Source organism: Lactuca sativa, chromosome 4, assembly GCF_002870075.4.
Source record: "Lactuca sativa cultivar Salinas chromosome 4, Lsat_Salinas_v11, whole genome shotgun sequence".
Classification (NCBI taxonomy): Eukaryota; Viridiplantae; Streptophyta; class Magnoliopsida; order Asterales; family Asteraceae; genus Lactuca; species Lactuca sativa.
In genome coordinates this window covers 72448513-72463273 of record NC_056626.2, presented here as the reverse complement: position 1 = coordinate 72463273, position 14761 = coordinate 72448513, and the positions used below count along the sequence as shown (strand labels likewise).

Below are 14761 nucleotides of genomic sequence, written 5' to 3'. Positions count from 1 at the left end.
ATGGATGACATGCATACCATGATCAATCTATAAAATGTTTCGCTAATTAATAATTCCAGAAAAGAGTAGTCAAAAAAAATTATTGGATCATGCCATCATGGTATCCGAGATGATGATATCCGACACCAACATATTTTTGTAATCAATTTTTTATTTTAAATTTATGCGTGCAGTTTGAGTTTATTAATCCTATATGTACAAAAGGTTAATTTTGACAAAAAAAAAACAATAAGAAAAATGTAAAAATGTTATTTTCAATTGAACAAACTAATGCAAAAGGTTATTTATGTAATAATAGATCAGGGCACTAATAGTAATACCGACCCAATAAACAACAAATTACAAAAGGTGTGTTTGGTAACAATTTCACTTCAGGTCCCTGAACTTAGAAAACATTTTTATATTGAACCTAAAAATTTGGCAAAAGCCCAAGTCTGAGTCGAGAGAGAAAGGGAAGGTTGTGCAAAAATGGGGGAGCATGTGGAAGCAGACAACGCAGAAGCCATCATCACAAGGATCGAACACAAGTCTCGCAAGATCGAGAGTTTACTCAAACAGTTAGTGCACTACAACCCTAATTTTCATAACAAATTTCAACTTTCCCCAATTTATCAAAGCCCTAATAGTCGATTGATCGTGATCGATTAGGTACAAGCCAGTAGAAGCCCTCAAAACTGCTCTGGAAGGATCTCCCCCCAAGACGAGAGATGAACGATGCAAGGTTTGTTCTTCCGAAAATCCATGATAGAAAACTGAAATGTGTAATCTGTAATCATTCATTAGCCGATTATCGTCGATTTGAGTGCTAAATTGTTTATGTAGTCTGCAAATTGGATTGTGGTGCATAGAGCGTTAATGGCGATAAAAGATGTGGATTTAATGTTCACCTCTTTGGATCCCGAGTACTACGATATTCTCATGAAGTTAGTACCTGGTTTCTTCATCTCCTCCATTCTCTGTTTTTCATTTCATGCTCTTTGATTCTGAATCTGAGCTCGTGTTTGTATAATTCAACAGGTACCTGTATAGAGGATTGTCAACCGGCGATCGGCCCACCTGTGACCAATGCCTACGGATTCATGAAAAGCTTACACACAAAGCTGGTCTTGGATGCATTCTTCGTGCACTTAGTGATACTGTAAATACTGTTTGATTTTTACAATGCCAATCATCATCATAAACCAGCTTATTGTCTAAGAATAAATCATGTTTTTTGTTCTTGTTTCCATTTCTCTCCTACTCATCATATTTCACAAGAAAATATGCATCTTGTTATTTTGAAAATATGCTTCTGTGTAAAATTGTCCAGTTCGTTGTTTGTTGTTTTCTGTCAGTTTACAGTTTTTGGATTATAATGGAATTCAAATTCATATAATTATGCAACCAAACTGGGAATTCATCCATCGGAATTGAATTCCGATTCCAGGAAATCTCCTGTAATCACCGAGCTAAATGCCCCATGATTCGTAGAAAACTCCATGATTTAGAGCCTTTCTAATCAGAGTTTTTTCAAAACCTGAAAATATTGCATTTATGATTCACCCCATAAAATGGTTTTTTATGATATAGATTTTATTAACGATTATTTGGGTTTTATGCATTTAACCTCTTTTGTTCAATAATTTTTCATTTTACTCATCTAATTATATTCAAGCTTCAAATCTTTCTTATTTTTAAATAATTAATTTATTTCATTTTAATCTATAATATCTGAAATTAGATTCGTAAAGGTCATATCACATTTTTATTGTTTTTTATTTTATAACTATATGTGTATTACTATTATCTTCTTCAGAAAAAATGACCTGAAATAGTTCTTTTTTTTTGCCCGTATTATAACGTACTCTTTTCGTTAGATGTTATTGTTAGGTAATATTTTTTTTTTCCTTAAAAAATAATGTACGTTTAAGAGTGACAAATTAGATGAGAAAATTTAACAAAACAAAATTAAAATACTACACTAAATTAATCAATTAAAGAAAAGGCTTTTAGGAATTGTCAAGGATTACAGAAAGTTTATGATAATAGAATTTTGTTAAACAAAAAAGAAAAGGTTATTTGAATGATCAATCTAAGAAATCAGATACCTAAAATATTTATTAAAAAAAGCGATAATTAGTGTTAAAATTGATTGCCATCTCATGTAATTAACCCATATACAAAAGTTTATCAGCCGATGTTATAAATAATATCAAGCTAAAATACTAATTTTTATAGTATTTTAGTGATCAAGTTTAAAATTGTTAAAAAAAAACAACAATTGAAATTTGCTTTACTCTTTTACATTTAGAATAAACTTTGAAATACATGTAACATGTTACAATTTCCAATAGCAACTTCATCATGTATACAGAATACCCATGAAAAAAACATGTTTAAAAAGTAAACGAAATTTATTTATGACTACATATAGGGGTTAGGTAAACCATAGTAACCTTGAGCTGCAACTGGTGGGTAGTACATAGCACCTGCCATCAATGCTGCCGTTTCATCAACCCTATAAACACAACACAAAATCACTTTTAAACCTACCAAAATTTTCAAAGAATATAATTTATAATTTTTTTATGGAAACTACATTGCTATTTCTTGAATACAAATCAAGAAACTTACATAGACTGCTGACCACCAGTTTCCTGCATCATCTGAGTGTATATGTACTCATCAACTCTCTGTTTTGCCAACGCAACCTATTTCACATCAACTTCTTAAACTCATTTCAATCATATTTGTATTATAAAAATATTAATCTTATTTTTTTAAAGGAATCACCAACCTGTTGAGCGCTACCACCCAAGTGAATTTGTCTATGTTTGTTTTCCCCTTTCCCACCATGAACCTACATCACGAGACATCACATAAATCAAAATTAAAACAAATTTTTATTTTTATTTTTTTTATTCCTTTCAGTAACAATTAACATTTAACAAAACCTTGATAGTTGCTCCTGACTCTGTTCTGATCCGAGATATGTTTGACCCACATCTCCCAATTAATCCACCAATAAATGTCTCAGAAATCATCATCTCCAGAGTTACATATTCAGCTGAAAAGGTAAATAATAAATTCAACATATTGTTTTGTTAGCCACTAGAAATGGAATGGATGCAATTATATAACCTGAAGACGGGTCCACATATTGCTGAGTTGGCCGATGAGTGAAGCCAAGATTATAAGTTGGACTGATGGAGATTATTTGCTTAGGTGGATTATCCCTAATATGAAAATTAATTAATTATAACTAAATCTAAATTCTAAATCCAATCGATAAAAAAGAATTCCTCAAAAACCCAAACCTCAACTGGCATCCAATCTCCACCAAAGCCCTCAACACTGCAGGAACATCTCCAGATATCTATATTTTCCATAATAAAATAACAAAAAAAAAAATTAACGATTTTAATAAAATCGCCTAAAATATATTACAAAAATGACTACCTGAACTACGCGATCAGATTCATGAGCAGATGCACATAACGGCAACTGATTTTGAGCAAGAACAGTAACTGTTGCACCAGAGGAGTTTCTTAGTTGACCAATGTTTTGACCAGATACCCCAATCAAACCGCCAGCTTGGCACCCAGAAATTAACAGTCTTATAGTATTTGCTGCCACGTGTCCTGTTGCAATTTTCAATCCTTCAACATTTTGATCATCCTGCAATGAATAGTCATTACATCAGTAGAAAACAGGTATGAAAAGGTGAAACAGGAAATAAAAGGATTGAAACAAAATAAAAAAAGATGAAACACCCACATGCAAAACTATAAAGAGGATTTAGAAGCTAAAGAAAGTGACATCACATGAGACAAAATTCAAAGTTATCAACACATAAACATGCTTGCATAAATAAAGAAACATAATCTCCCTGTATTTTAACAAGATCAGATGGTGAAGTATTATATGAAAGATGGCTAATCTACAAAAATGTCATTTTTCTATACAAAACTTCAAAAGAATATAGAATGGATCAAGACACAAGTAAACCAGAAACAGGAACTTGCAGCAATGTTTCTATTTTGGTACATAGTGAGGGGGGGGGGGGGGGGGGGGGGGGGGGGGGGGAGGGGGGGATGATAAAAGGGAAGGGATGGGAAGGAGGGGGAGGGAAGGGAAGGGGTGGGATGGGGATTGGAGAAGGGAGAAGGGGAATGGAAGGAGGAAAGGAACTGTTATTTTTACCTTTGACCTCCAATTTGGCTATAATCCCACCAAGTTTTCTCTGATCTACATCTGTTCTATCAAAAATGGCCAATATTAAGAAAGGATTTATTAGATGGTAAAAAAGACAAAATGTACTAATAAAAAGAAAAGGATTTCCCTATAGTAATGACCCATTGATTCACAGACATTCATAGATAAATGGAATTTGTGCATCGTATATTTGCACATATTCTGACATCAAACTTAAATCGATAAAGAATCAAACTCTCACCAGAAATTAACTGATTGTTCAATAGATGACAAATGCTAGGTTTTGAATTTGATTAAATAAAGGTACTAACAAAAAGGTTTGATATTACTTATACTATTTACAAAGCAAAAGTGGAATAAAGCTTTAATACGCAAGATTAAATATCACATCACCATGAGAACTAAACTGCCAATTTTGTGGAGAGCATTTTCTGCATCAGTAAAAGCGTCTTCATTGTCTTTAGAGCTTATGATGATAACACGCTCCTCGTGTCTCTGTAATTTATGAAAAAAATAATAAATAATATGAACATATGTAGGCATGATATAAACCAAATGTGAAGAAGTATCTCTTCAGGTAATATTCTGTCAAAAAGCAAATAACTATCTTCCTAATAAGATAACCAAACTTTGGTTGCCCTTTAACACAAGATTCTAACTTGTATAAATGATTCATGGCCTTCTAGCATAAAGATTAAAACAACATTCTATAAGCAATAAACAGAGTTATCTGCAAAATGCAAACTTAAAGCTAAACGATCACATCTCAACATCCACTCTATAATACTTGTTGTTCAACTAGTCTTAAGAATATATACCAATTATTACTTCATCATACATCATGTGTGCTTTTTATCTCTGTTCTCAAGTAGTATTCCCCCAAATACATAGTTGTTTTATAATAGTTCTCCATTGAATAGTTTATGTTGTTCATATAGTTCTGTAGTTTTATTGTTTAAATACTTCAAATTTAAAGCTAAACAACTTTTTTAGACACTAATCTTAACACCAGATATATAGATAAATAAGTACACACAACCTATCCACCTTTTAGTGGTTCTACCCAAATTATAACCTAAGCATATCCCATAGATAACTTAATTCACGAGGAAGTTGACTAATTTCAGATTAAGTATGTGCATATACATTACACAGCACAACATATGGGCATATGCAGCAATTTAACTAACCGCGATGGCGTCTGCGATCTTGATAGTGGCCTTAGTTTCCTCTCGGATTTTCTGAATACGGTTTCCTCCTCTACCAATTACCTTCCCAATCTGTTTCGATGGCAACAATATCCTGAACAAAATATCCTGCCCTAACACTGCCCGACGCTTTATTGGCTGCAATTCCGCGCAAGTTAACGATCCCTCAAACTCCTCCTCGCGGTAACGCTTCGTTGATGGAGGAGCAACCGCCGATGAGGGAGGCCGTGGTGCGCGGGTTCCGCCTTCTTCGTGTACCATTGTTAAAAGCAAAGAGCTGTTTTTTTTGGTTGCTGTCGCTGAGACTTTTTTTTTATCAGGGGCATCTAATATTATGCTCAATATGATTATTAAGCCCTCATATTATTATATTTTTGTCAAATTGAGTACTAACCATTATAAATGAATGATTTAATAAAAATAATCAACTTATTTCAAATTTGGAAATATGACTATTCTCTTCGGAATTAGGTCGTTCCGAAGTAGTGATGTTCATTCTGGAGTTGGCGGGTTGGTAGAGTTTGGATTCTGAAATGTTTAGTTATACATTCTAGACTGACATAGTTAATTCCGGACGACCGTAGTCAAATCTATATATGTTGGCCTAACATTCTGGATTGTGTTACAGTAGTACATAATGATATCGTACATTTCATACACATATTTCGAATGCATAATTAGGAGTTTGTGTTTGCAATTGTGGTTGTGGTTATTAAAGAGATCTTTTAAGAAGGAACCATAGGTACGAGTGACATATTAAAATTAGTAAAAATATAAAGGGATTTGGTCTTAAGGGATTTTAGAGGAGGAATCATTTACACATGGTTTTAAATTTTTGTGTGATTTCTTCAATTTACCATGGTTTTCAATTTTGCAATTGGATTTTTAATACAATTATGTCTTTGATTGGAAGGTTTATTTGATTTATTTTTACATACATTTTTATGGTGTTCTACGCTTGATGTGGGCTAAATTATTTTATGCTTAATGTAGATGTGATATTTGGTGATGAAGGCAAAACATGATAGTCGGTAACATGGAGGAGGAGGACAGTGGCGTTGGTTTCCTTAAAATGAGTGGCTTCAAGTTGGATATTTCTTAATGGCAATTAATAATCCAATATAAATTTTGTGAGAGGAAAATATTGCAATTTTGATCAGAAAAATAAGATCAGGGTTTTGTTGGTTTTTGTGGGTTTGTTAAAGGATGGTGGTGGTGATGATGATGGTGATAGTGATAACGGTAGTTCATGGTGGTTGATGGTGGTTTGTAGAGGTCGATGGAGTAATGACAAGTTTAAGATTAAGGGTGGGAGATGCACGTGAAGGTGGGGTGGTGTAACATCCGGATCGCTTGAGGTATTCTTATATTATTTAATATAATTCAAAATATTGAGTTTAGGTCGCCAAGACATGGGGGAGGCACTAACACGATGTGGCATATCTGGAATGTTTGCGGGTTCTAAATTGGTTCCCACGGCGTGACAACATGTTGGCCACGATGTGGTGACCATCTGATGAGAAAACCCTAATTTTTTAGTATTAAAAGGAAAGTATAGGCTAGACTTTGTTTACCCTCAGCCTCCATCACTCTCAAACCTCAGGACCCTAACCCTAATTCCTTTTGGTGATATTTGAGTTCATATTGGTGATTATTAAGCTCTATTTGGTGTTTTTGTGCATTTTAAAGGAAGTGGGGGAAGGTTTGGAGCAAGAAGCAAGCAAGCAATACTCCATAATCTCTTAAATCACCTTGTTAGACCATTTGTAAGGTTTATTGGTCTAATCTTTTAGTTTCTTCTTAGTGGATCTAAGGTTATCTTACATGTTACAACCCTTTGGTGGATTTTGAGTGAAGCTAAGAGATAAAGTTTGCAAATTTATGATTTCTCTGAGTCCTAATATCATTATATCTCATAGATTTAGGAGTTGGTTGTGGTTTGGAAATCATGCATGAGTTTAAGTCCTTTTCATCCACATTTTTACCTAAAATTGATGAGACGTGCAATGGACATGCATGTCCATAAAGCACCAATCTTTATGACCCATTAGGTGAAGGAAAACCTTCTAGAAAGTTTGGAAGAGTATCTTTTGTGATTAAAGGCTTAATGGTTAGGTCTTGCTTCTTAAAGCCTTAAAGGACCTAGGTTTAGAGATCTTGTATTATTGAGATGTCTTAATGGATAAAGTTAGAAATTTTATCCATCAAGACCTTGGGAAGGATCATATTTGGGCTTTGGAGCCCAATGAATTGGTAGAAACCAGCTTAACCTGTAACACCCAAAATTTTCAAATAATTTTTCACATTTTAGAAACACACTTTCATTCATAAATATTATAAAAATGTCATTGTATCACATATCAATCCCCAGAAACACAACCCAAGATCATAATGTATAAAAACTCCTCATGTGTGTACTGATCATGCCGGCGCCTTCCCACGATCCTCATTGGTACCTGAAACACATAACACAACACTATAAGCATAAATGCTTAGTGAGTTTCTCCAAAATACCACATACAACACATATTAGCCACTCGAGGCTATAACTCTGTTTGACCCTCTAGTCAGTGTGTCTCAGTGGGACCCTCCAGTCCCATAACCTTGTGGACCCTCTGGTCCTAACTCTGTGGACCTGCCGGTCCTAACTCGGTAAACTCTTAATCATACATAACACAATCACATAGAAATCACATCATACAAAAGCATACAAGATACTCTGTCACATAACTCTAATTACCACTCTTTGGTAAAGTATAGTGAGAAGACTCACCTCGGGTAACTCGGTAATCTCGGGCTCGGTAAAAATCCGGTCTAGCCTCCGCCTAATCATATGAAATAAACACTTTTAATCAATACAACTCTCAAGGCTAGACTACTCCCTCTCTTAGTACTCTCAGAAGGGTAAAAGACCATTCTACCCCTCTCATGGCTCAAAGACCCTAAAGTTGACCAAACCCTAAAAGTCAACAAAAGTCAACCCTCCGGGTTACGCTGTGCGTACCAAACCTGTATGCTGGGTGTACCCAGCGACCTCACAGAAACGGGGTACGCGGCCCCTTACGCCGCGCATACTGGGATTACACCCCGCGTAACTCCCAGTTTCAGACTCCTAAGCTTTTGGGGTCTTAAACAGTTAAGACACACATCCAACCTTTAGATCTGACCATTTCTAAGTCTCTTAATCCATAAAGTTGGTGACTTTAAGCCTTTGCATGGCTGGACAAGTCACTAACACCCATAACATTCCATTTCCCACCCTAGAAAAGCTCATAACTCAAGCATGACCCCATAACAACAACCAAGTTGGGATTTTTATGGATCTATAACACAAATATCACTGAAATGGGACAGATCTAGGTCCATGGAGTCCATTACACTCATAAAGTCTCCACCTTTGAGACTTTTAACCCTAGAATGGTCCATGCAACACCAAATCAAAATAAAGAGGAAAGTTTTGAACTTTATATCTCTAGATGAAGCTCCTTCCACTGAAGATCTCATATCCAAACTTGCACTTCAAGCCCTAGCCTCCACAAGCTCCTCTCCTTCTTCTTCATTAACACACCAAGGCACTTTTAGCTCAAAACACTCACACACAAGCTAAAGGACGAAGGAAGGCTCTCTTAGGGTTTCACTCTCTGATATGGTGGCTGAGAAATAAGCCTTAGCATCCCTTATATAGTGCACAACACAAATATTAGGGTTTGCATCTGGTCCCTCTACGCCCAGCATACCTAGGTGAGTCCGCGTCCAAATTAAGCGCATGAGTACGCACAGCGTACTCCCTAGTACGCCCAGCGTACTCATTTGCTACAAAATTCACTCAAGGGCTAATCTTGACAACTTGACAAAAGAGAAGGGTTAAATAGCTTTACTTGAATTTCGGGATGTTACATAACCTGATTAAGTTGTTCAGACCAGTTCCCATGGCATGGCCTTAGGTTGCCACGACGTGGCGACTAGGGGATTAGTCATATGTTTTGTCGTTTTGTGTCCATGACGTGGCCAATGGGAGGCCACGACGTGGAGGATTGTATTGGCAATTTTGACATTGACTTTGACTGTTGACTTTGAGGGTTAACCTTTGACCTAGTTGACTTTTGGTTAAATGGATAGTTTTTATATGTGGACTAAGGATTCATCTTGTGTGGCTATCTAACTGGCATTTAGCAATTTTTTTCTGACTGTTTAAGTCGTAGACTTTTGACTGCATTTGTGATGTGAGTCTTCTCATTATACTATCTAGGATGCTAGTTGTCTTTGCGACTCACATTGTATGTTGGGCGGGACCTGATTGTATACTAGGTTGGGCATGTTTTGTATGATAGGGTGGATCTCGTTATATATGTTGGGTGGGGTCGGTTATGTATGTTGGGTAGGCCCGTTTGTATGTTGGGCAAGGCCTGTCATGATGGGTCGGTCCCGATATGTGGGCGGGGCCCGAGATTATATATGGTATATGGTATTTTGGGGAACTCATTAAGCTTTGTGCATACGGTTTGTGGTTTAAACATTTTTAGGTACTTCCAGTTCCAAAGAGAATGTCCCAACTTGACTACATAACATCCCCTTATGATTACTGCATCGGTGATTATTTTACTTTGATGATTTTGATACATTGTATTATGATTGGTTTTGAGACACCTGATGTATGGATTTGATGATTTTAAAAATAAAATTTTTTATCAATATTTTGGGACGTTACGGGTGGGGGACAAACAAAGAAAAAAAACAATATAAAGGTTAATTTGTTATTTTATATTCATTTAACGGAAAAATGTATATAGTAATTGGGACCGTGGCCATAAGGGCCATTTTTGTAATTTACTCTAATATATACTTAGTTAGCAGAAGCATGAATTCATGATGTATGGACAATATATGTTTTTGAATTTCATAAATCATAAATTATTATATCACCATTTTAAAATGATGCCCAGATAACATTTTTATAATATTCATGTAAGTTAGTAATAATTATAAATGATTCCGTCATGAAATTGGAATAATGCCCAGTAACACTTTATAAAAAGTACTATATTGATATGGTTGTAATCATAAATGATTACATCGATTTAGAATAATATCCAACAAGTTATATATTCTTTAACAATGAAAATGAAAATGTCAGGGAAAACAGACGATATTTGTCAAGACTCAGAACAAATCTAATGTCACTTGCCAAATTATGATGACCCTTGTTAGGAAGTAATGTGGATAACACACGCAACTAAAAGCACACAAAGACACACTATTTACGTGGTTCGGTAAAGGTGAATTACATCCACGGGCAGGAATGGAGTGTTCTTTATTCACAAAGTTCTCAAACAAAGATTACAAGTTCAACCAACATAGATTCGTCCAACTCACTAACGATATAAAAGACCCTACAAATGACTAAGCATGCATCTGTATTTATACTTGAGGATCATACCTAAAACCCTAATAGGCCAAGCCTATTGACCTATAATCCCATGAATGGTGTCAACCAATCACAATTCCCCGTGAAACATCTTATGGAACATTCATCCATGTCATACAACCCATGAGCATCAACAACGCACATAATGGAACATCATGAGCCATAGTGGCACGTCATGATGCACAGGTAACGTATCATGAACACTGATGGCGCTTTATCCATCATGGTGGTGCATCAACATCAAGGTGTATTCCTAAAGCATCTTTCAAATTCATGGAATCCTTGGACAATCTTGAGCATCATAGAAGTCTTCATAGCATACAGCTCATCAAGGAATACAAGTGGCACATCTTTGCAACAAGATGGTGCATCAATATGAGAATGGCGTTTCTTGTGCAAGGAATGACACTTCTTCTCCAGGGATTGCGCTTCCTTTTTATAAATGGCGCTTCTAGAACCATACTGGCGCTTTTTCCTTCATAGTGGTGCTTCTTTCTCCATAATGGAACTTCTATAACCATAGTGGCACCTATTCCTTCAAAGTGGCATACCTTGACAATGAGTAGCACATCCACATTATGGATGACACTTCTTCATCCATAATGTTGCTTCTAGAATGGCAGTTCAAGCATAGGATGACGTTTCATGATCATAGATGGGGTATCCATGCACCAAGATGCTCCATTGCACTTCCAGGTGCTCCATACCCCCTTTTAGAAGATTCGTTCCTTTGTCGCTTTATTCATTCCTTTGTCATGTAACGCCCCAAAAATTCATGACCAAAAATTTCATTTTTTAATATAACTAAAACACTATTGTAACTTTGTTCACACATTGAAAAGCATTTCAAACTAAACATTTATAGAGTTCATTCCCAGAAAATCGCGTATTGCGGAAAACATGGGTGTATGCGTTGCGATCGCCTCGAGCTCCTTTACTTGAAAACTGGAGGTACCTGAAACCAAAACTGATAATCGTAAGTACGAAGCTTAGTAAGTTCCCTAAATACCACATACCATACAATAATATACTGCCTTGCATATCTGGGTCCTGGCTTACCCCTGTGGTCTCTTTCAACCGGATACTGCCATTCATAACCATAAGCCATACATATCATACATATATATATATATATATATATATATATATATATATATATATATATATCATAATCAATAAAGATGCTATGTGCCGATACATAGTCTTGCCATTATGCCATGGTCCGCCACGTGGTATTTCTTATCAAGTCGAGGGCCACCCCCTGGGTCTTACAGAAAAGTGCCAAGAGCCACCTCTTGGTTTTCCATGCAAGCATCACAAAGACAACTAGCATACATACTACTCTACTTAGCTAACTAGCATACAGTGTGCCAGGAGCCACCTCCTAGTCTTGCATATATAATGCCTAGGGCTAACCCCCGGGTCTTCCTATAATACATAATATCATACCATGTGCCAGGAGCCGCCTCCTGGTCTTTCATACATAATGCCTAGGGCTAACCCCTGGGTCTTCCTACAGTACATAAACCAAATGGGTCGGCATTAGTGCCTTCGACCGATACAAACAGTGAGGAGACTCACCTCGAATGTTGAAGCTCGCTTCACAAAATCCTTAGATGCTACCCTGACAGTTCCTCGAGCTATCAATACCAAAATATCACCCAATCAGCAATTGGGTTCTAATCCATGATCCATAATCCATACTTGGGGTTAAAATGACCATTTTACCCCTAGCCCAACAAGATTCATAACTAAGGCCCAAATCCACACACAAAGGCCTAATTACTAGTTAGCCTTCCCAAGCCCACTAGTGGCCCACTAATGGCCCAATTTTTCAAATTGGGCCCAATTCCTCAAATGGGCATTCCCTTTTAATCCAACATATTCTTAGCCCAAAATATCTGATTTCTGATAGCCCACAAAGGCCCAAAGTAACGAAGTCCAACAAATGGCCCAAACTGAGGCCCACTTGTACGAAATCCACTCTGACTGAGTACGTAGGGTGTACTTAGTTGTACGCAACGTGTACTGGGTCCATGACTTGTACGTTGTGCGTACAAGCTTGTACGCCCAACGTACTCCTCTGTTAAGTCCTTTTTGTTATTAAGCACTTAATGTTTCAAACCAAGGGACCAAATCACATATCTGAGCTCTACTTAATGTCTAAACCCATAAAGTCAGTGACTTGGTGACTTTGCATGCCCCACATAAGCCTAAACTCCAAAAATGGCATTCTACTTCCATGAAAGTGCATTAACTCATTCATAAACTCTTCAAGACCTTCAAGGTGGTAACTTTCTATCTTAGGGACTCAAATAGCACCAAGGGTGGCAACCCTAAGCCTAGGAAACAGATTTGAACCATAAAGCTTCATCCTTGGGACCAAAAGGTACAAAAACCCAACACAAGAGATCTAAGGAAATAACCACCAAGTTTCAGACTTTATACCTCAAATGAGAGCCAAAAGTTAACGTAAATCTGGATCTAAAAGCTCCATCTTCTCCAATAAGTCTTCAAGAATGAACACCTTCTTCAAAAGTACCAAAATACTATTATAATGGCCTTTTAAGCTCTAAGATCACTCAAGTATGGATTAGGGTTTCGTAGTAGCTGCTTTAGGGTGAGAGGGTGGTTGGGCTTTAAGGCATCACATTCCTTATATAGTGACAAACCTTAAAATATAGGGTTTTGGTCTGAATGGAGTACACCCCGCGTACCTCTTAGTACTCCCGACATAGTTACAAACCACTCGCGGCCATGCAACCTTCTACGCCCTGCGTTCTCAATGAGTATGCCCCGCGTACTCATGGAACCCCTAAAACCCTAAACTTAGTTTGGTTATAACTTCTTCGTTCCAAGTCCGTTTACGACGAACTTTATATCCATGGAAAGGTGACAAGAAGCCCTACGCTTCTAACAACTCATCATTACCTAAAAAAAATCGAACAAGAATCCAAAATCCCTAGAAGACTGAGATGTCAAATTACAATTAGACCCTTGGCCTCCGAAGACACAATCAAACACTTGGATCGCGTATTCCCCAACACCCACATCCAGAATGGGTCAAATCCTTCCTTTCTTAAGGCCCTAAGCCTTATGACAACTAATGATTGGGCCGCAGCCCCGAGCAACGAAACACTTTCAAAAACCGGGTGTTACATGTTAGGAGATCCATTCCTTTCTCAGATGATCTATTCATTTGTCAAATGCTCCATGAACCCCAAGTCCTCCATTGAGTTCCAAGTGCTCCATTGAACTTAAATGCTTGATATAAATGCTCCAAATGCTCAAGTCATATTTAACAATCTCCACCTTGATTTGAATATCCTGTAAACTTCACCTTAAACAAGAATTTCCTCTCCTTTCCTATCATTCATCCCTGAAGGGACTTACCTCCTACGAACATCAACTAAGTCCAAGCAAAGCTTGAACTTCTCTTTGGGGAACGACCTTGTCACCATGTTTTTCAAATTCTCATTGGCACTGGACTTTTGAATGAATAACATGTCATAGAACATGATAAGTGTCTCCACCTTCAAAAGAATACTCTGAACGAGACCAACCGCCAATGATCTACTTATCACCAAATCACTTTCATGGTTTGAGTTTATCAATCCAACCAAGTCTCTATGCCGTGCATTGACACCATATACTAGAAAACATCAAGCGTTCTTTTCGAGTGTCGCAAGATCCATTTGACTACTTCCCAATGAGCTTTCCCTCGATTGCCTCGAGCCGCCAAAGAAGTACCAATATGTTTGGACTGATCACGATAGAACAACCGTAAGACTTTCTCAATGTAGTGAGAAATGTATAACCATTTTGCTCTTTTATCACTCTGAATCTCCATCCTTGTGATCTTATTTTCAGCTCATAAATCATTAATTACAAGATCATTCTCCATAAGCTTCTTCAAGTTGTCTTTCCTGACATC

At 36.8% G+C, this 14761-nt stretch overlaps 2 protein-coding genes across 2 annotated transcripts; one reads left to right on the top strand and one right to left on the bottom strand.

Moving 5' to 3' along the window:
- Positions 1–315: 315 nt before the first annotated feature.
- On the top strand, positions 316–1284 carry LOC111886801 (actin-related protein 2/3 complex subunit 5A). The gene is made up of 4 exons (XM_023883050.3): positions 316–557; positions 649–721; positions 823–923; positions 1018–1284. Exons 1-4 carry the CDS (start codon positions 469–471, stop codon positions 1151–1153), a joined length of 399 nt encoding a protein of 132 aa, XP_023738818.1. The 5' UTR covers positions 316–468; the 3' UTR covers positions 1154–1284.
- Positions 1285–2260: 976 nt separating this feature from the next.
- Positions 2261–5709, bottom strand: LOC111886797 (uncharacterized). The gene is made up of 9 exons (XM_023883041.2): positions 5385–5709; positions 4588–4689; positions 3439–3657; positions 3297–3355; positions 3121–3215; positions 2934–3046; positions 2777–2839; positions 2614–2690; positions 2261–2497 (listed from the first exon to the last, which is right to left on the bottom strand). The coding sequence occupies exons 1-9, from the start codon at positions 5661–5663 to the stop codon at positions 2404–2406; spliced, it is 1101 nt and encodes a 366-aa protein (XP_023738809.1). The 5' UTR covers positions 5664–5709; the 3' UTR covers positions 2261–2403.
- Positions 5710–14761: the final 9052 nt, after the last annotated feature.